General features: G+C 42.8%; 1 protein-coding gene across 2 annotated transcripts in view; it reads right to left on the minus strand.

The window, feature by feature from the left end:
- The window catches only part of LOC124799230 (stomatin-like protein 2, mitochondrial), a 98,376-nt gene that overhangs the window by 11,520 nt on the left and 63,652 nt on the right, over positions 1-23,204 (minus strand). For both annotated transcript variants that reach the window (XM_047262769.1, XM_047262770.1), the window contains exons 5-6: positions 16,135-16,262; positions 15,900-16,055 (exon numbers count right to left, since the gene is read on the minus strand). In XM_047262769.1, the coding sequence (XP_047118725.1) occupies positions 15,900-16,055; positions 16,135-16,262 (284 nt within the window). The remainder of the gene's footprint in view (positions 1-15,899; positions 16,056-16,134; positions 16,263-23,204) is intronic.

Here is a 23,204-nt window from a genome sequence, read left to right on the forward strand (position 1 = left end):
GTAGCTACGGCTGTCATTGCTGCAAGGTGCTAATGATGATAATCATATGGCGGCATTGAAATTTATCATGCCAGGAGCAGGCAATATGCATGCACGGGAAGACACTCATAGTTGGAGGAAAGCGGCGCTCCTGGTGCCCCTGCTGGGAGCTGCAGAAAGGCCAGCCACATGTGGGCTATGGGCAAAGACTGTGCTGCCAGATGCTCCAGTGGTTAAAGGCTGAATTAAATCTCAGTAGCGCGTTGCGTCACGTGATGAATTGGAAGTTCTTGTTTTCCCTGTTTTGACTTAATGGCAGCCAGTGCTGGATTCCAGGCAGCGCTTAGTTGAAAACCTGCATCCCTGTTGATAAGATTTTCTGCCGTACGGATATGTATGGCCTCCTTAACAACACAGTCCCTGAAAGATGACGCTGGAGGTAAAATTTCCGTCTGTTCATAAAGCATATGATGTCCTGTGTCCAGGCAACTCTTTCCTCCAACTACGAGCATCTTTCTGCACACGCATATTGTCTGCTCCCAGCATGATAAATTTCAACACTGCCACACGATTATCATCAGTCACACCTTGCAGCAGTGACAGCAGCAGCTACCACCACCTGATGATGTCTAGCAGTTGCATTGATGAAATATTGTGCGAGTTTCACAATACGATCTGGCGGCAAACCCAAGAAGCATATTTCCAATTTTTTGTTTGTTTACTGGACTGTGTCTGCAGTCTTGGTATGAATAAAATCCTGGTGCCAGAGTACCATAGCATTCCACTAAAGATTCCAAAACAAAATGGTGTGGCCCATTGTTAAAATGTATATGGTTGCACCATTTTATTTTGGCTCATCTAGTGGTGTGCTACAGTAATGTGGCACCAGGATTTCATTGCTTAGCAAGAGTGCAGAGACATACCTGCAAACAAACAAAAAATTAATTTATGTAACTTCCTGGCTATCCCTCATACTGTCACAGAACCTCATACTGTCACAGAAATCAGTTTGAATCAGGTACTTTGGTTGTCCTTGATAGCTAGAAAATGTTACACTTATACTGACAACAATTTAGCAATAAGCACATTGCAGTGTCCCCAGCATCATCCATGACCATCTTTATGACGACTCAGTTTCATACCCATTGTGTGTAACATCTACTAACTAATCAATAAAAGTTTGAGTTAATGGGAACATGCCAACAGTTGTGTCACCTCTCCACTTACGTGTGGAGTGGGATGATTGAGAATTTTTCAGTTATCGACAATGATGAGTTATGGCTGCACCATTACCATTAAGGAGGAAAACAGGTCATCACAAATTTTGAGCTTAACAGATTCAAATAGACCAAAAATGTTGAAAGTTGTTCCACATGCATGAAAAATGACTGACACCAAATTATTTGGCTGTATATGATAATTTAGCAGGATATTGTTTTACCCTTCACACTGTAACTGCAGGAAAATAATAATGTGCATTCATGTGGTAACAGTTAGCAGATACACTGCGAAGAAACAATTTGTCCTCATCAGGAAAGAGAGAACCTCACCTTGACAATATACAGCTTCACACCGCAAATTAAATTGTGGAACATTTGGGAACAACACAATGTAACCTGTGTAGCACAGCCACTTTATAGACCTCTATTTCATTCTCTATTATACATCTCTGTTCTTGTCACTAAGGCTAAGGAGCAAAGGATTTGAGTACTGGTGCTACAGTAACGCTAGTGTGAGGCAATTCTAAGAGGACTGGGAAAGTCTGATCTCTGTCAAGTCCTGACAACTTGTTAAAATGTTGTAATAAGTTCATTCAAATAGAAGGTGATTTCTTTGGGGGGAAATCCAGCAAACCTTGAAGGAAGGAAGTTGATCTCAACGTCGTTAGTGAAGGAAACTGACCTTGGCCTACCTGAAGGAACCCTCATGGCTTCTGCATGAACTGAAGAAAAACTAAAAATCTAAATCAGGATCACTGGATACGATGTAAGCCTACTACTCTAAATACAAGTATGTAAATAATGAACAGGCAAAATAAACATTTCTGGAGGGAGGAAGAAAAGTCTTTCTTGATCTTTCCTCCTAATACAGAAGAAAGATGACAACCAAAATCACATTGATGCAATTAAATTGTTTGTTTTCTTGTTTATTACACTGTAATATCTTACAAATTAGACAAATGCCACTCTTTCTGTTAGGTATTTGTAATTTTTTTCGTCTTGAGACATCAAGGAATGGTCAGTTTGATATGGAGAAAGTGGAGAAAGTGGGAGGGGGGGGGGGAGGGGGTGGTAAAAATTGAAGGAAAGCTAGATGTAGATACAGTATGCAGATTCAAATTGATGTAGCATGGAGGCAGAGGTGAAGAGGATCGCACAGGATAGATTAGCATGAAGACTACATCAAACCTCTTTGGTGCACTAAGGCTACAACAATAATCGTCATCTGTAATTTTATGCCTTCAGTGGGTCAAAGGATTGAAAAAAGAGGAGGAGGAGGAGGAGGAGGAGGAGGAGGAGGAGGAGGAGGAGGTGGTGGTGGTGGTGGTAAGGATGGGAGGCTGGGGTCTCTTGTCAGCACAAAGCAATAAAATTTCTATTTTGTCTCATCAATACAGACTAATAAAATAATTTGGCATTTGCACTTCAATATTAAGTTCCTCTGATTGATAAAACACCTAACACCAACAGACTGTATTACCCATAATGATAAGAAAGTTATTTAAATGCAGAACAACATGCTTTTAAGAAATGTCACAGGGAATGTGTGGTGTGGTGGTGTGTTGGGGCTTATGGGCGCTCAACATTGAGGTCATCAGCGCCCTGACACACATTAAAAGGAACGAGTGTGGACAGACCTAAGAAAACTACAGCACACACTCAAACAAAGCAGGGAAAGAAGGAAAATGCTACCTAAGAAAGTAAAACCTAAGGAAAGGGGAAATATAGCAACAAGAATGTCACAGGAAATTGTTATTGGCTGGCCACTTACATAAAATATGGGCGAGCTTGTCACACAGTGAGCAAATTAAAATCCTCTCCCTAAAATCTTTGTAAAAACATTTGACAGGGCACAGAACTTTAAAACCTTAGCCACATTCGTCCGAGTGTTGCCTAAAAGAGACGGCAGGTCTGCTGGCAAGTCAGCCACGACCCGCTGGTCAGAAAATAAAACGCAATCCAATAAAACGTGGCGCACAGTGATCTGGACGCCGCAAGCACCACACACTGGAGGGTCCTCCCGCCGGAGCAGGAAGCCATGCGTCATAGGGCTGTGGCCTATTCGAAGCCGAGTGAGGAGAACCTCGTCCCGTCGATGGGGCTGAAAGGAAGTACACCACACACGCGTTGGGGGCTTGACTATACGGAGCTTATTGTCAGTCACTTCCAGCCACCCATCCTCCCACCGACGCATGACCCGTGAGCTCAACAGCGAGGTGAGTGCGTGCAAGGGGATAGCACACTGAGATACTTGTGGGGCGAGACACGCCTCCTTGGCTGCGAGATCTGCCCTTTCATTCCCAGCAATGCCAACATGCCCCGGAACCCAGCAGAAAGCTACAACTTTCCCCAGTCGCTGTAGTCGGAGGAGGGCATCCTGGATGGTCTGGACAATTTTGTCTGCCGCATACAAACGTTGCAATGAGTGAAGGGCACTGAGTGAATCGGAACAGACAAGAAATTTAGGAGAGGAAGAATGTCTCATGTGCTCCAGTGCCCGCAAGATCGCAAACAATTCTGCATCAAAGACAGTAAAAGTCTGAGGCAGTCGGACCTTGAGGACACGATATGGAAAAACAACTGAGCAACCAACAGAATCCCCTTGTTTCGACCCATCCATTTCACAGGGAATGTGTTTTGGAAAAAAACTATATATCTACATCTACATCTATACTCCGCGAGCCACCTTACGGTGTGTGGCGGAGGGTACTTATTGTACCACTATCTGATCCCCCCTTCCCTGTTCCATTCACGAATTGTGCGTGGGAAGAACGACTGCTTGTAAGTCTTCGTATTTGCTCTAATTTCTCGGATCTTTTCGTTGTGATCATTACGCGAGATATATGTGGGCGGTAGTAATATGTTGCCCATCTCTTCCCGGAATGTGCTCTCTCGTAATTTCGATAATAAACCTCTCCGTATTGCGTAACGCCCTTCTTGAAGTCTCCGCCACTGGAGCTTGTTCAGCATCTCCGTAACGCTCTCACGCTGACTAAATGTCCCCATGACGAATCGCGCTGCTTTTCGCTGGATCATGTCTATTTCTTCTATTAATCCAACCTGGTAAGGGTCCCATACTGATGAGCAATACTCAAGAATCGGACGAACAAGCGTTTTGTAAGCTACTTCTTTCGTCGATGAGTCACATTTTCTTAGAATTCTTCCTATGAATCTCAACCTGGCGCCTGCTTTTCCCACTATTTGTTTTATGTGATCATTCCACTTCAGATCGCTCCGGATAGTAACTCCTAAGTATTTTACGGTCGTTACCGCTTCCAATGATTTACCACCTATGGCATAATCGTACTGGAATGGATTTCTGCCCCTATGTATGCGCATTATACTACATTTATCTACGTTTAGGGAAAGCTGCCAGCTGTCGCACCATGCATTAATCCTCTGCAGGTCCTCCTGGAGTACGCACGAGTCTTCTGATGTTGCTACTTTCTTGTAGACAACCGTGTCATCTGCAAATAGCCTCACGGAGCTACCGATGTTGTCAACTAAGTCATTTATGTATATTGTAAACAATAAAGGTCCTATCACGCTTCCCTGCGGTACTCCCGAAATTACCTCTACATCTGCAGATTTTGAACCGTTAAGAATGACATGTTGTGTTCTTTCTTCTAGGAAATCCTGAATCCAATCACAAACCTGGTCCGATATTCCGTAAGCTCGTATTTTTTTCACTAAACGTAAGTGCGGAACCGTATCAAATGCCTTCCTGAAGTCCAGGAATACGGCATCAATCTGCTTGCCAGTGTCTACGGCACTGTGAATTTCTTGGGCAAATAGGGCGAGCTGAGTTTCACATGATCTCTGTTTGCGGAATCCATGTTGGTTATGATGAAGGAGATTTGTATTATCTAAGAACGTCATAATACGAGAACACAAAACATGTTCCATTATTCTACAACAGATTGACGTAAGCGAAATAGGCCTATAATTATTCGCATCTGATTTATGACCCTTCTTGAAAATGGGAACGACCTGCGCTTTCTTCCAGTCGCTAGGTACTTTACGTTCTTCCAGCGATCTACGATAAATTGCTGATAGAAAGGGGGCAAGTTCTTTAGCATAATCACTGTAGAATCTTAAGGGTATCTCGTCTGGTCCGGATGCTTTTCCGCTACTAAGTGATAGCAGTTGTTTTTCAATTCCGATATCGTTTATTTCAATATTTTCCATTTTGGCGTCCGTGCGACGGCTGAAGTCAGGGACCGTGTTACGATTTTCCGCAGTGAAACAGTTTCGGAACACTGAATTCAGTATTTCTGCCTTTCTTCGGTCGTCCTCTGTTTCGGTGCCATCGTGGTCAACGAGTGACTGAGTAGGGGATTTAGATCCGCTTACCGATTTTACATATGACCAAAACTTTTTAGGGTTCTTGTTTAGATTGTTTGCCAATGTTTTATGTTCGAATTCGTTGAATGCTTCTCTCATTGCTCTCTTTACGCTCTTTTTCGCTTCGTTCAGCTTTTCCTTATCAGCTATGATTCGACTACTCTTAAACCTATGATGAAGCTTTCTTTGTTTCCGTAGTACCTTTCGTACATGATTGTTATACCACGGTGGATCTTTCCCCTCGCTTTGGACCTTAGTCGGTACGAACTTATCTAAGGCGTACTGGACGATGTTTCTGAATTTTTTCCATTTTTGTTCCACATCCTCTTCCTCAGAAATGAACGTTTGATGGTGGTCACTCAGATATTCTGCAATTTGTGCCCTATCACTCTTGTTAAGCAAATATATTTTCCTTCCTTTCTTGGCATTTCTTATTACACTTGTAGTCATTGATGCAACCACTGACTTATGATCACTGATACCCTCTTCTACATTCACGGAGTCGAAAAGTTCCGGTCTATTTGTTGCTATGAGGTCTAAAACGTTAGCTTCACGAGTTGGTTCTCTAACTATCTGCTCGAAGTAATTCTCGGACAAGGCAGTCAGGATAATGTCACAAGAGTCTCTGTCCCTGGCTCCAGTTCTGATTGTGTGACTATCCCATTCTATACCTGGTAGATTGAAGTCTCCCCCTATTACAATAGTATGATCACGAAACTTCTTCACGACGTTCTGCAGGTTCTCTCTGAGGCGCTCAACTACTACGGTTGCTGATGCAGGTGGTCTATAGAAGCATCCGACTATCATATCTGACCCACCTTTGATACTTAACTTAACCCAGATTATTTCACATTCGCATTCGCTAATAACTTCACTGGATATTATTGAATTCTTTACTGCTATAAATACTCCTCCACCATTGGCGTTTATCCTATCCTTGCGGTATATATTCCATTCTGTGTCTAGGATTTCGTTACTGTTCACTTCCGGTTTTAACCAACTTTCCGTTCCTAATACTATATGCGCACTATTTCCTTCAATAAGAGATACTAATTCAGGAACCTTGCCCTGGATACTCCTGCAGTTTACCAATATTACGTTAACTTTTCCTGTTTTTGGTCTCTGAGGACAGACGTTCTTTATCAACGATGATAATGTCCTCTCTGGTAAGCCGTCAGGTATTTTATCGTTTCGCCCAAGGGGGGGTCCCTCTAACCTAAAAAACCCCCATGTGCACGCCACGCCACACGTACTCTGCTGCCCTAGTAGCTGCTTCCGGTGTGTAGTGCACGCCTGACCTGTCTAGGGGGGCCCTACAGTTCTCCACCCAATAACGGAGGTCGATGAATTTGCAACAACTATAGTCGCAGAGTCGTCTGAGCCTCTGGTTTAGACCCTCCACACGGCTCCAAACCAGAGGACCGCGATCGACTCTGGGCACTATGCTGCAGATATTAAGCTCAGCTTGCACTCCGCGTGCGATGCTGGTTGTCTTCACCAAATCAGCCAGCCGCCGGAAGGAACCAAGGATGGCCTCAGAACCCAAGCGGCAGGCGTCATTCGTTCCGACATGTGCTACTATCTGCAGCCGGTCACACCCAGTGCGTTCAATAGCTGCCGGAAGGGCCTCCTCCACATTACGGACGAGACCCCCCGGCAAGCACACCGAGTGCACACTGGCATTCTTCCCCGACCTACCCGCTATTTTCCTGAGGGGCTCCATAACCCGCCTAACGTTGGAGCTCCCTATAACTAATAGGCCCGCCCTCTGTGACTGTCGGGACCTTGCCGGAGAATCGGCCACTGGCCCAACAGGCGAGGCATCCTGTGGTGGCTCGGAAACGATGTCATCACCACTAGGAAGCACCCCGTACCTGTTGGAAAGGGGTAAGGCAGCTGCCACGCGGCCAGATCCCACCTTCGCCTTTCGGCCAGGCACGCGCGAGCCCACCACTGTCCGCCATTCACCCTGGAGTGATGGCTGACCGGTAAGATGCTCACTGCCGGAAGACGCAGCGACATCAGGGGTTCCATGTGATTCCAAGGCCACCGAAGTAGGCATAGGTCTCACCACAGTTGCCCCAACGCCACTACGAGCCGACGCCTGCGCCTCGAGCTCGATGAGCCTAACAGACAAAGCCTCCACCTGCCCCCGAAGAGTGGCCAATTCTCCTTGCGTCCGCTCACAACAACCACAGTCCCTACACATGACTATGTTTACCCTACTCTATACGGTGACAAATTCCCAAGATAATCTTCTGATGAGCTACTCTGATAATCAAGAAACACTCACTGTAATGCGAGACGCAAAAACTACGCTAGGTTTTCCCAGAAAAACTATTTAAAAGCTAAGCGCAGCAAATAAGTACAAAAACGCTTTATACAAACAGTACTCGCTGCTGCTGGTGCTCTCGCTCTGGCTGTCACAAGACAACTGCTGATTCAAGTGACTAGTGGCTAACGGCCGCAAAACAAACAAAAGACGGTTTTAGGGCGCTTTCTGTTCTAAACGATCAAGAAAACACTAAGAAATCTAACACGAAAACTATGTAAAGTTTTATCAAGAACTGTTAGTTACTATGCAGAGCAGATAAACACAAATAGAATCCCTTCCTTAGTGGAAGGTCGTAAACAAAATGCAAAATAAACGCTTTATACAAACAGTACTCGCTGCTGCTGGTGCTCTCGCTCTGGCTGTCACAAGATTTATATATGATACTACTTGTCAACTCTCAACACAAATTGCTTACTCTCAAACTGAAAGACTGCTACATATCTGCACAATGAGAACACAGTATCTAAGCAAATCACATACTAAATCACTGTTCCCACCTACAATCCATGCCAAATATTGTATTAATGAATTCGATTAGTGGATGTCACAATATGGTATCCAATCAAATCATGTTTCCTTCCTTACCTGTTACATCTGTTAAAGTACATTCTGTTCTTCCTGAAATGAGATGTGGGACAAATACCTTTCATTATCAAGTCTCACATATGCCAACACTTAAAACATTTCATGCAATGGTAGACCAGCATGGTTAGTGTGCTTGTGAAGTACATTCTACGGACACATACTGAGAGAAAGAGACTGAATCCAAAGGTATTCCCTCTCTTTCTTAGGCCTATTAAAGTAAACTACAGTGTTCATCTACAACATAAAACATTTGAAAAAATACCTGGGATGGTGATTTGTCAGATGCCATATCAAACATGTTTCTCTTCTGTGGCTTATGACTATCAGCACCACAGAAGCCTGAGTAAGTCATTAGACACTGAAAATGAACAAATACAAGAAAAGGACTGAAAACAAAAATCAGTCCCAGTATACTTTGTGCATTTGTCAAATTAGCAAGAGTTGTGCAGTCCAATCTAGAATCCACAGATGCGAATAGTAATATATCATCTAGTGTGTGAACTAACAAAGTGCTGGTCCAAAATCTGGGAAATTTATATGAATAAACAAAAGATAAGTCAATTCAATTAGATCCATTGAAAAATGAAGACGCAATGATACGAAATGAGCTCAGTAAAATCTAGCTATAAATGCTAAATCTGCACTGTGTCATTACTATTGAAAATTTGTGTCAGACTTGTAAGCAAACCAGTCACCTCTGTCGTTAGGCTATCTAAGCATGCCTCCAGATCTGACTCAAACTTTCACTGTCATTCATTTTTTCACCCTTCTTTGTGTTGAGGCATTTTCCAGTTCAAAACATGCAATTCTGTCCAGTCCTACATTCACACAGCTAGCATAGTCATCACTCACATTTTTAACTCTAACAATTGTTTCCCCAATTACCTATGTCTCTTTCACATTTTGTTGCCATATGTGCTGTCAAATATCTTCTCTCTGTCTGAGAAAGTCATTCTTGTGTAATAGCCTAATGGCTACAGTGCATAGTTGATATTTCTAGCCTGATATCATATTACTTCTGTCTAGAGTCAGGATGCAATGTGTTTCTTATTTGCGTTTCAATGATCTCCTTGTATGTTACTGCTCAGTGGTGGTAATTTTGGAATTTATTACTGTCTCCTTCCTACTCTCTTCTTCCAGGCCACAGGGATCTTTTTTGATGATTGAAAGCACTGTCATCATCCTATACAGACATTGATCACCTAATGTTCTTTTTACTCTTATCACTTCAAGTGTCACTCTCTACAGGTCTGGAGCTTTACCATTTTTCCTTCTCTTTAATACATTTTCCACCTCCTGACCTGTATGGTCTTTTGTCATTACTTCTTCACAAATTTTTTCCCCAGTGTCTTGTTCTGCTTCAATGTCTTTTTGGCATTTAGGTCTACAAAATTTTTCTTCCACATCTCTTTTAATGTATTGTAGTATTTCACTATGTTATCCTTTTTAACCATTTCATCCATATTCTGACATCACCTGCATAAGTTATGCAGCCTGCTGACATCCTACTACCACCTTGGATCACCACTATCCAACCCCTATCCTACTCACAGTGTTCCTCCTCATGAACCCCTCATAGCACACACCCTAGCATAGCTACACTTTAGTCATTGCGGCATGCCCCAAAACTCCCTACCAACAATGCAATAAATCCAGAGCCAAAACAATCCCAGAACAATGTTGTTAACATTTCCACTACAATCTTCAGCCCCACAGAAGTTTCAGTCCTATCCAAAGCCTCACCTTGTAACAAAGCAGAAAAATCCCATCAGGCTGTTATGTTTTTGTTCCTACCAAATTTATATTATTTTTTCTTTAATTTACTGATATCTTCAATAGTGTTGTTTTTAGGACATGTGCACAGTACCTAAAATCTCAAATACTGACTCTGGGGTTATACAAGTTAACTTTAGTGTCTATTACATTACTTTGCTTACTGGGAGTTAATGAGTTAGCTAGTCTGCCTGAAAACTGTGCTAATTACAAAACATCAATAAGTTTTAATTTCACTGGCATTGTTCATTTGTACACATATACTTGATTACTAACTTCCTGGTAGAGGAGATGAAAAAGGCGTACAAATAATTATAGCATTTATATAGATAATGACGAAAATATGTTATCAATTCTTGCACTCATTTAGTTTCAGAATAATTAGCTTCTTTAATAAAAACATTGTTACTTAAAGAAAATCTTTGTTGTGTCTAAAAGTTCTTTTTAGAAAGAAACTTCTTCTATTGAATTCCTCAGAAATGTAAATTCTTAATTGTCATTTATGAAAATCTTGCAAACAACAGCTAACTTTAGTTTTAATGATTGTCAAGGTATAAAAAGTTTGATGATGACTGGGTCCACAAAAATCATTCCACTTTAGGCTGTTAAGAGAGTGGTGTTGGCAGCCATTTTAAGTCAATCTGCAGAAAGTTATGAAATGAGCAAAATCTGTTCAAATATATGAGACCATGTACTGCAGATGATTTAGTATAGTTTAGAAGTCAGAAAATGTACTGCGACTTAGATAAATTTCATATCAGGGAATTCGCTTCAATGTACAGGGACTGTTTTTTAATGACTGACTGAACTTTTAATTATTCTCACCAACAGCGTTAAACTTCAATAATAACTCATGCAAACTGTGACAATAGTAGCTGTCTGTAAGATGTGTTTTTTCCAAATGATAATTACTGTGTGCATCACATTTTTTTCCGGTTTGACTGTTAGATATGAAAAACAGTGTACTATGAATATAATGCTGTGATTGTGTTAAACAGTTGTCTGCCATACATAAACTTTAGTGTCACTTCAGTGTTAGGTTACTGCACCCAGACAATCACATTATAGGACATAAAGTGAAGTATGTGGCTAGCTGTTTGTCTCTGCACAAATTAAAATAGATGAGATTCATCTGGACATAAACATTAGTTCATTCAACAATCTAGACCACACCATTGACAACAGTCTACTTTTGACACCCACATTTTAGCCAGATTTGATGGGGTGCAGCTACCAAATGCATGTGTGTACTGGTAGTGGTTACACTACAATCTTCAGCCCTACATCCAAACTTAATAATGCCGGACTTGTCAAAGTACTACTACTGTTTTCCCAGCAATGGAAACACTTCTTTGCCACCAATAGCCCCAACACTGAACCCTCCCTTTTCCAGTTCATACTACCATCCAATCATTACCCTCCCACATAATCAGCCCCTGGTAGCCTTCCAGGAATTCACGTCCAGCTTGGCCTCAGCATCCTTCCCCAGATCCCATGCTAAGAATACGTCTTTCAGCAGAAGAAAGGACAGCCATACGCTTCAATGTACAGGGACTGTTTTTTAATGACTGACTGAACTTTTAATTATTCTCGCCAACAGTGTTAAACTTCAATAATAGCTCATGCAAACTGTGACAATAGTAGCTGTCTGTAAGATGTGTTTTTTCCAAATGATCACTCGACCTATAGGCAAATGTTGTACCACTGTCATTAGAAATCACAGTGACTGTCTGGCAGAAGGCATCTGGTAAAGGTCCAAGTCATCCAACTATAAACTCTGCCAGAGTGATCCCATCCCAAAAGTCCAACATAACCTCCAATCCTTGCTTAAATCCTTTCGTCCTTTGCAGAACCTCTCCCTGAATCCATTTCCCTCCTTATGCTCAACGACACACTGCACACCCGCCTTCTACATGCTCCCCAAAATCCAAAAACGCAACAATTCTGGACACCACATCACAGCTGCTTACTGTGTTCCCTCTGAAAGAATTTCAGTCCTCATTAAGCAACACCTTCAACCAATTACCCAAAATCTGACCTCCCACGTCAAAGATAGCAAACACTTCCATCTCTCCACCATTGCCACCCATTTACCTCCTGGATTCCTACTCATCACAGCTGACACCACTTCCCTATACACCAACATCCCTCATACTCGTGGTCTTTCAGATATTATATGCTACCTCCTCCAATGTCTCTCAGACTCCTCATACAGCTTACTAACTTCAACCTAACACATCACTTCTTTTCCTTTGAAGTGCAGATATACAAACAAATCTATGACACAGACAAGGGCACCCACATGGCAACATCCTACAGCATGCTCCATCGCACCTGCTCATGAGCCATCTATAGGAATCTCTGGAAACCCGAAATGCTCAGTCTGGTTCAGATTCACTGATATATATTCATGACCTGGACTCAGGGCTGAGATACCCTATTCTCATTCCTTCACAACCTCAACGCCTCATCGCTCATCCACTTCACCTGACCACCTCAATCCAGTGTACCCCTTTCCTGGACATTGATCTCCTCCTCTCAGAGGGCTCCATCAACATCTCTGTCCACATTAGACCCACCAACCAATAACAGCACCTACATTTCAACAGCTGCCATCCCTTCCACACCAAAAAATCCCTCCTATACAGTCTGGCCATACAGGGACAGCATATTTGCAGTGACAAGAACTCCCTTGCCCAGTTATGTTTGAAGTTCTCACGAAGACCTTCACAGACATGCACAATCCTCTTGACCCAGTCTGCAAACAAGTATTCCATGTCATATCCCTCCACACCCCCAATCCTCCCACTATCGCCAAGAACCAGTTACAAAGGAGAGTCCTCTTCATCACCCAATACCACTCCAGATTGGAAAAACTGAAACACATCCTTCATCAGTGCTTTGATTACCTATCATCATGCTCTGAACAGGAAATCCTACTCAAGAATCTTCCCAGCCCTCCTAAAGTGGTGTTCTGTCACCCACCCAACTGCCACATCATCTCAGTCCATCCATACACCATCTCCAATCCCAACAACTTATACAGAGATCATATTCATGTGAAGACCTGGGTGGAGGGCCTGTCCAAACTACCCACCCAGCAATTCCTATTCAAACCCTGTCACAGGATCATCATACCTCACCAGAGGCCAGACCACCTGTGAAAGCAGCCACGCCATAATCCACTTCTCCTGCAATTGTTGCACAGCTTACTATACTGGCGTGACTACCAACCAGCTGTCCACCAGGACGAATGGCTACTGTCAAATTCTGGCCACCCATTGCACAATGGTACAACATGCAGTTGAACTTAACATGTCTGATTTCAATGGCTGCTTCATAACCCAGGCCATCCGGATCCTCCCCTCCACCACCAACTTTTCTGAGTTTTGCAGATGGTAGTTATTCTTACAACACACTCTCCACTCCTGAAATTATCCCAGCCTCAAATAGAGTAACCTACCACACCCACACCCTCTACCCAACAGTTTCCGCACCCTCTGTCCTATCACCTTTCCCAATTCACGTCTCCTTACCCTCATTGTTCTCTGCTCTCTGACTATGCACCCACTGGTCTTTTCCCCTTCTCTGCTCCTCTTCTTTTCCACTCCCCATTCCTCCCCTCTCCCTCCCTCCCACACCCACAGCCTCCTGATGCTGCTCCTGAAATGCCAGACAATACTGACTTTTTTCACTCCATTTGTATCCCCCAATCCAACTCAGAATGCTGCTTTCATTCCATGTGATTGTAGAATTCTGGCCAGTGCAGCTGAGATAACAGTCGTGTGCGTGTGAGCTTTCTGAGGAATGCTTTGGCCGAAAGCTCAGTGCATAATATTCTTTTCGTTGTGCCCATCTGCAACTAAATATCCAGATTTACAGTGATCGGAAATCTATATTTTTCTTAATAGTGTTGATATCCTAACGTGGACTTTCCATTGTTTGTTCTCAGTGCTGTTTCTCCTTTCATATCTGATCATACTATACAGCACTATCTTATTTACTTTGCTACCCTCTATTTTTGTCCATTTTCAGTGACTTCCCTTTCTCTTCTACTACAATTTCTCTGGCTTGCTTCTTTTTAGTTTTCTGCCTTTTCTTCACTTCCTCTGATCTCAATTGGAACCATTTCATGAAAACACAACTTTTCAGCTGTGGTGCTTCCTTGCCCCTTTAGTTTCACCATGGAATCTTCTTTGGTTTTCTCCCACAGTTGTTGGTTGTTCCACAGACTGTTTCAACTGTCTTATTTAATGTTAAGTTGAATCTTTCCTACTCTTCTTCCACTGTCATGTGGTCACCTCTTGTTAATTTACTAATTATTATTTCATATTCTTTTTTTTCCCCTCCTTCAACTTAGAGGTCCTGAGCCTTCTTTCCTGTTGACCTACCTCCTCTTTGTGTTTCTTCTCTTCCAAACTGACCACTAAAAGCTAGTGATCCCTGTCTAGAGCTTCTGATGGGGCTGAGTACTGTGTCCTTAACTGTTGATCTCAGTTTTCTGTCATTCAGCAGATACTCCATCAACTTCCTTGACCAGTCCAAACAATAAATTCAACAGATTTTTAGTGGAATTGTTCAAAACAACAGTACATATTTAGTTTTTTTTTTAATTTCAGCTACCACACACTCTAAACAAGGAGAACAGTTTAGAGAGAAGTATGTTCCATTCAACTTTTGTAAAAAAATATTTTATTAAAAGGAGGAAGAAATGAGGGAACTCTACAACAAAAAGTAAGAGGCACAGATTCTGCAGCAAAGCAAAAAATTCTCCACACCAACCATCAGAAGGAACTCAATGTGTAGGAAAGCAACAAGCATTACCTTCTCTTGCCTCATGTCTTACCATCAAACACCTGTAAAGATTACACTTTTCCTTTAACACAGTTGTCTGTTTCTGAATATAATGCTCCGGATTCAATTGTGTTTTATAATTTGTGTTTTGGTTTCACTTATTTCTAGCTCAGCTGCTGTAAATTCATGTTTAATTAAAGTACAAAATAATTAAGAAACAAACACAGACAAAAAAACAAATATATGATTCTAATAAAAATTAGTTATCATATCCAGCATCTTACAGGTGGCCTTGTCTACTGTTCTCTTGAACCCACCACTCAATTTTCAATCCCATAGAAATGACACACACACACACACACACAAAAACACACACACACACACACACACACACACGTCTGCTTGTGACTGTATATGTGCGGATGGATGTGTGTGTGTGTGTGGGGGGGGGGGGGGGGGGCGCGAGTGTATACCTGTCCATCTGCACATATACAGGCACAAGCAGACGTGTGTGTGTGTGTGTGTGTGTGTGTGTGTGTGTGTGTGTGTGTGTGTGTGTGTGTGTGTGTGTGGGGGGGGGGGGGGGGGGGGGGGTTCCCCTTAAGGTAAGTCTTTCCGCTCCCGGGATTGGAATGACTCCTTACCCTCTCCCTTAAAACCCACATCCTTTCATCTTTCCCCCTCCTTCCCTCTTTCCTGATGAAGCAACCGTGGGTTGCGAAAGCTTGAAATTTGTTTGTGTTTTTATTATTGTGTCTATCTACCAGCGCTTTCTCGTTTGGTGAGTCACAGCATTTTTTAAATACATTTTTAATTTATTTTTCCCATGTGGAATAATACTCCTCTTCTAATTATCTAATAAATATTACCTGAAGCCAGAATTCTTGCTCGTTTTTGACCCTCAGCAACATTAATGTCAGCTTCTCTCATTCCCTCGGATTCCAGTATTGCAGCTCTTTTCTTCCTCTCAGCTTCTACTTGCATTTGCATTGCTTCCTGCACTCGACTAGGAAGTTTGATGTCACCTGTGTATTTGGATCATAGTATGAAAGCTCACAACAATAATCTCATTACTGCAAATTGTCATTTAGATGCTTTACTTACGGATTTCATATCTGAGGCATGTTATTCCCCAAGCTTCACTGGCTTTGTTGATAGATTCAACTATGCTCACATTTAGATTCTCTCTTTCCATAAAAACATTATCCAGTGATATCTTTCCAAGCTCAGATCTGTGAAAAAAATATTGGTGATCACTAAATTTATCATTTTCCAGTTTACACAACAAATAAATTATTATATGGTTTTATGAAAGTTTACATTAAATGTTAAGGCATATAGCTGTCAGTCATGTAATTAGAAAAACACAAATATACATATTACACAACCTAAGGATGATAATCACAGTGGAAATGAAAGTACAGCAACTCATAACTGTACAAGGAAATGTCAAATCTGTTATTACTCATGCAATTCAAGTAAAGAACCATAATTGTAATGCACCTTTTCAAACGTTTGACATGTTTAAACCTATATATGCGATTAAAAATGAAGACTAGGAACTATGCTGAGTATTTAATAAAATACTAATTGATCATAAGTTGTTGCCTACATGAAACAGAAGACATACGAAGGTAAGCTAAAGTATGTGGATAGAGCTAAAGACAAAATAAAAGGAATGTAAAGAATACGACGGACAAAACTAAATAGAAGAAATAGGGCATGGATGCCTGACACACAAGCAATGAGAAAAAATACTGATGAGAATGTATATGGGGAAAAAAGGAGTTGGCTTTCTCTCTCCCACACAGAGAAGTAACAAATTTTATAGCTGTGCATACAAGAGTGGCATTTAGAGGAAAAATGAAATGTTGTGGTACTTAAATGTCAAATAATTTCATAAAAATCAAAATTTATGCTAGCAAACACACTTCTGTCATACTGACATCAAGGATGTTCGCATGTAGAATATATATGCGCGCGTGCACGCCCACACACACACACACACACACACACACATACACACACACACACACACACACACACATATTATACAGTGTCTCCCAAAAGGAATGGTCAATAGCCAGAGATATGACAGGAACTGTCATTCAAATTAAAAATGTCTAGTAACCATGCACTCTAAAACAGATACCTTAAGAGCTATAAACACTAATGCATCTTCGATACTCTGAAAATAATCTCTTCTTCTGCAAGCTCTTTGCTTTCAATATTTTGCAAGACGGTGTTATGGACCAAATCAACAAAAAATTGTCTAGTAAACATGGGCTCCAAAAACAAACACTTGCTCAGTAGAAGAGATGTGTTTTATAGTTGTGAAGAGCAACGAGTGGTCAGAGCTTCTAAAATAGGCATTTCAGATCCTATATTTACTAGACTTTTCTGTTCTGACAGATCGTTCCTGTCATATCTCTGCATACTGACCCTTCCTTCCGGGAAAGCCTGTCGTATTTAATCCATATCAAAATAATTCATGCAGCATATGAATACTTCATACAATAAATTTTACACACAAACATGCATGATTCCAGTAGGACAAGTGTTTCGACATATTTAGTGTCTACGGATGGATAAATAAATGAATGCAACAAACCTACACCTTACTCTACCAAACTCCACATTTAAGGCTGACTTTTTCTGTTTTACAGTGTCAGTTTACTATTTTCTACAGCATGGTGTATGAAATGTAATTTTGTTGTATGCCTTAAATATTTGTTATGGGTACATTTAGCACGTAATCCACATGAAAATTAATTCCTACAGCATAGCAATATCCCCTAGTGGGTACCAAGCTTCAAACATACATATATAATTTTTTGTTTGATGATTTGCCTCAAAATTTACTGAAGTAGCATCTATATGCTGTTCATGAGATAAGTAAATAGAGCTTCAAAAATGAAATGACACAACTCCAAATTTATGGGTTTCCTGCTGCTTTTTGTGTCTTTTAGGGTGCAAAAACAATTAAGGTCATAAGCTCCCATGTCGTAACCTTAGATCATCAAGAAGTAAAAATTTAAAAGCTACTATACATTAAGCCCAATCATTGGAAGGAAAGCCAGCTAAGAACACGGACTCTCTCATTGAGAAAGGTCCACAAAATATGCTACAGAGACTGCAAAAGTCCCAAACTAAAGATTAAATGTCATTTGCCATATTGCTACGACAGATAAAAAGTGAAACGCAGTTAACAGCCCATCTGTTATTCGCTAAAACAACCCAATATTCCAACAGCAAACATACATTAGAACATACATGGTTAAAAAGGGGCATTTAGTCACCAAATGGAGAACTGTCAAACGTTGATGACAATGTGCACAAAGTGGCGAAGGATAAACACTTCACAAATAGTTATAGCTAAAATGATAAGACAATGACCAATATGCAACCTAGTTCAAATGATCTCTTCAAGGCAAGAGGAGGTTGGCTACACCACTGGGAGAGGTTTGATTCCCTGGATCCTGTTTCTGTGAAGAGAAGACCGGTGGCAGTGCCAAAGTGACACCACCAGACAACACATGGCAACTCAGAGATCATCCAAAAGGATTGAAGAGCTAGTGGTCCAAGGTAGGAGGACCGTAGCCTTGGCAGCAGCAGCAGTGGCCTCATTTTCCATCAAACCAATGTGACCTGGAACCCACTTGAACATCACACTGGCTACCTCAACAGTGAGCCAGTGGAAGCTTTCTTGGACCCATTGCACAAAGAGATGGACTGTGTCCAGCACACAGAGGCTCTGCAGGGCACTAAGAGAATCAGAGCATATGACAATTAAAAAGCCTGTGTTGCTGGATGTACTGGAAGGCCTGATGGAGGCTGAAGGGTTCTGCTATAAATATTGAGCACTGTTCCGGAAGCCGATACAGAAAAATGTCGGTGCCAATGATGAAGGCACACTCAACACTACGGTCAATCCAAGATCCATCATCGTACTCAAAGGTACTACCGCGAAGTTCCATGCAGAGGTCATGAAACTGAAGGTGATAGAGCAAGGCCGGAGTGGTGTCCTTAGGAAGCGAACGAAGGCCAAGGTGAACACAGGCTGCCGCATGAAGCCAAGGTGATGAAGGAAAGTGGCAGGTAGTGAGAAGTTAAGCTGCGAGAGCTGAAAGTGAACTCCATGAGGTAACAGAGAAGAGGGACGCGTGCCATACCGGTGACCAAAAGAGTCATCGAAGGAAGAGGTTGAAGATGGATGGCCAGGCATGGCAGACAAACAGCATCCATATCTGCTGAGGAGAACATCATGCCGGTATGACAGCGGTAGTTCAGCAGGCCCTCAACCAGGCTAGTGAAGCAGGTGCCAATGGCCAAATGGATTCCACAACGGTGGACTGTATTAACACAGTGTAAGATGAATGGACATGCAGGTGAATAAACAAAACACCCAAAGCCTAGTTTCGGACAGACAAGGGGTTGGTACATATAGAGGAGGGTGGTCTGATCTGCTCCCCAGGAAGTACAACTTAGGACACACAGGGCATTGAGAGCCCAGGAACAGCGTGTGGCCAGGTAAGACATGTGGGAGCACCAAGAAAGTTTTCTATCAAGCATGAGCCCCAGGACTTTCATAGTTTCAGCTAATGGAAGAGCAACCCACCCAAGATGTAAAGATGGTGGAAGAAGCCCACTGCACCACCAGAAATTCAAACAAACAGTTTTGCTGCTGTCGATGCTGCTGCTGATTTATCTGTTTGCAAGTGTAGAGCCATTTCAACGATACTGGTTAACACCACACACACACACACACACACACACACACACACACACACACACACACACACGACAACTATCTACAGCCACTTCGGCCAAAATGTAATGGTGCTATGTGAAATCTGGAGTGGAGCAGAGAAGAGGGAGTAATAGCTGGTTAGGGTATGGGAGAGAAGTCAGCACTGCTTGGTGGAGGACACAGGGACTACATGGTTGCCGAATAAGGCTGTGGGGGAGGGAAGAGGGGGCATGGGGAGCAGAAAAGGAGAACAGAGAAGAAGAAAAAACTCGTGGGTTCATCAGCAGAAAGCAGAGCACAATGAGGGTGAGGGGCATGAGTTGGAAGGAGGTGATGGCATCGCCAGGGTGAAAATTATTAGGTGAACTGTGGTGACAGTAGGGTACTGTAGGTGAGGCCAGTACGATTTCAGGAGTAGAAAATGTATTATAAGGACAACTCCCATCTGCACAGTTTAAATAAGCTGGTGGTAGAAGGGAGGATCTAAATAGCTCAGGTTGTGAAGCAGCCATCTACATCAAGCTTGTTAAGTTCCACAGCATGTTGTGCCACAGGGCGGTTCACTTTGCTCTTTGCCACAGTTTGACAGTAACCATTCATCCTGGCCGACAGCTGGTTGATAATCATGCTACTATAATAAGCTGTCCAACGATTGCAGCAGAGCTAGTATATGACATGGCCACTTTCACCGGTGGCCTGGCCTCTGATGGAGTATGATAAGCCTGTAACAGGACTGGAATAGGGAATGCCATCAACAAAGGAGGTGGCTTACAAAACACTCGTTCGACCTATACTTGAGTATTGCTCATCAGTGTGGGATCTGTACCAGGTCGGGTTGACGGAGGAGATAGAGAAGATCCAAAGAAGAGCGGCGCGTTTCGTCACCGGGTTATTTGGTAACCGTGATAGTGTTACGGAGATGTTTAATAAACCCAAGTGGCAAACTCTGCAAGAGAGGCGCTCTGCATCGCGGTGTAGCTTGCTCGCCAGGTTTCGAGAGGGTGCGTTTCTGGATGAGGTATCGAATATATTGCTTCCCCCTACTTATACCTCCCGAGGAGATCACGAATGTAAAATTAGAGAGATTAGAGCGCGCACGGAGGCTTTCAGACAGTCGTTCTTCCCGCGAACCATACGCGACTGGAACAGGAAAGGGAGGTAATGACAGTGGCACGTAAAGTGCCCTCCGCCACACACCGTTGGGTGGCTTGCGGAGTATCAATGTAGATGTAGATGTAGATGTAGATGGGCTGAGTAGTCTTTGCACCTGGGTCTCCCACAGAGGTATGATTCCAGTGGCAAGAGGTTGGGTTTGGGAGTGGCATAGGTATCCATTAAGATGTGGAGGTTGGGTAGGTAACAGACCACCACTTAAGCAGGGGTGGAAAGGATCTTGTGTGGATGCCCATCATTTCAGGGCATGGTAATAGATACTAAAAGCCCTGATGAAGGATGTGATTCAGCTGTTCCAGTTTGGAATGGTACTGGGTGGCAAAAGGGGCACTTCTTTGTAAATGGTTCTTGAAGTTAGTGAGAGGATTGGGGATATGTGGGGATATGGTGCACAAAATCTGTTTGCGGAATAGATCAAGGGATAGTGCCTGTCTGTGAAGGTCTTTATGAGAACTTTGGTATGCTGGGCAGAGGCATTCTTGTCATAAAACATACACTGTTCCCGGATGGTCAGGCTGTATGGGATGGACATTTTGGTGTGGAAGGGATGGCAGCTGTTGTAATGCAGGTACTGTTGGTGGTTGGTGGGTGTATGTGGACAATGGTGTGGATGGGACTATAGGACAGGAGGAGGTCAACATCCTACACTAGTTCAAGGAGGCCCAGGAGAGGTGGATGGGAATCGAAGTGTTGAGGTAGTGAAGGAATGAGTATATATTGACGTGATCCTTAGTTCAGTACTTTAAGATATCATCAACGAACCTGAACCATACCAGGGGTTTGGGGTTGGGTGGTTTTGGAAGCTAGTAAGGTTTCCTCTAGATGGCCCAGAACAGGTGCCCCAGAGGATGATATAGCAGTGTTTTAATGGCTGTGGCACAGGTTTGTATACCTTCCCTTTACAGGAAAAGTAATTGCACATTAGGATGGAGTTAGTAAGGTGAACGTGGGAGAGGAGGAGGAGGAGGAGGAGGAGGAGGAGATTAGTGTTTAACGTCCCGTCGACAACGAGGTCAGTAGAGACGGAGCGCAAGCTCGGGTGAGGGAAGGATGGGGAAGGAAATCGGCCATGCCCTTTCAAAGGAACCATCCCGGCATTTGCCTGAAGCGATTTAGGGAAATCACGGAAAACCTAAATCAGGATGGCCGGAGACGGGATTGAACCGTCGTCCTCCCGAATGCGAGTCCAGTGTGCTAACCACTGCGCCACCTCGCTCGGTAGGTGAACGTGGGGTGAGATAGTGGATTTCGAGTCTGGCGGATGTTGGGAGAGGTGGTATTCAATAGCAGCAAGACCATTGGTATGAGGGATGTTGGTGTATAGGGAAGGGACGTCAACACTGATGAGTAGAGATCCAGGGGGTAAAGGGGTGGAGACAGTGGAGAGTCAGTGAAGGAAGTGTTTGGTATAGTTGATGTGGGAGGCTAGATTTTGGGCAATTGGTTGAAGGTGTTGCTCAATGAAGTCTGAAATTCTTCCAATATGAGCACACTAATCAGCTACAATGGGGCATCCAGAAGTGTTGGGTTTGTAGATTTCAGGGAACATGTAGAAAGTGGGTGCGAATTGTTTCATAGGGGTGAGGACAGAAATGGATTCAGGGAAGAAGTTCTAAGAACAGCCTCAGGATTTAAGCAGGGATTGGAAGCATGTTGGACTTCTTTGATGTGACCACTCTGGCAGTGTGCTCCCAGTCTTTTCGTTGTGCCTGCCTGCAACTCAACAGTGTAGCAACCTATCCTTTTCAGCATATTGTTGAAATTCTGAAATTTACAGTGTGTTGTGAAAGTATTGGACTATGTCAGTGACATCATAATAATTACACAAATTCCAAAAAGCACATTTACAAAATTCCCCATACAATGTTGAGCATTAGATAAAGCTTTCTCTGTTTGTTAATGGTCCATTTGGTTGTGGAAGAAAATGGTTTCCTACTTGTCATCTTGCTGGCACCACTTGAAGACAGCAACCCAAGAGCTAAAAGCAGTCCTCACCCCTGCCATAAAGATATGACAGAAGTTCACCAGTGCAGTTTCCCTACTTGGTTGCCAGTGAAGGCTATGTTTTTAGCTGTGGAGGATACTACCCAGGTTATAAAATGGCCAGAGATACCACACTCCTCCTCACTCAACTCATTTGTTGCTCAGTTGTAGCCCTTTTTTTCCTTGTTCATAGCTTATTTGCTCTTTGTCAAGATGAACATTGTTGCAGTAGTCTGCCACCATGTTAGATAACAGTGTGCTCTGACCT

This window comes from Schistocerca piceifrons, chromosome 5 (genome assembly GCF_021461385.2).
Source record: "Schistocerca piceifrons isolate TAMUIC-IGC-003096 chromosome 5, iqSchPice1.1, whole genome shotgun sequence".
Taxonomy (NCBI): Eukaryota; Metazoa; Arthropoda; class Insecta; order Orthoptera; family Acrididae; genus Schistocerca; species Schistocerca piceifrons.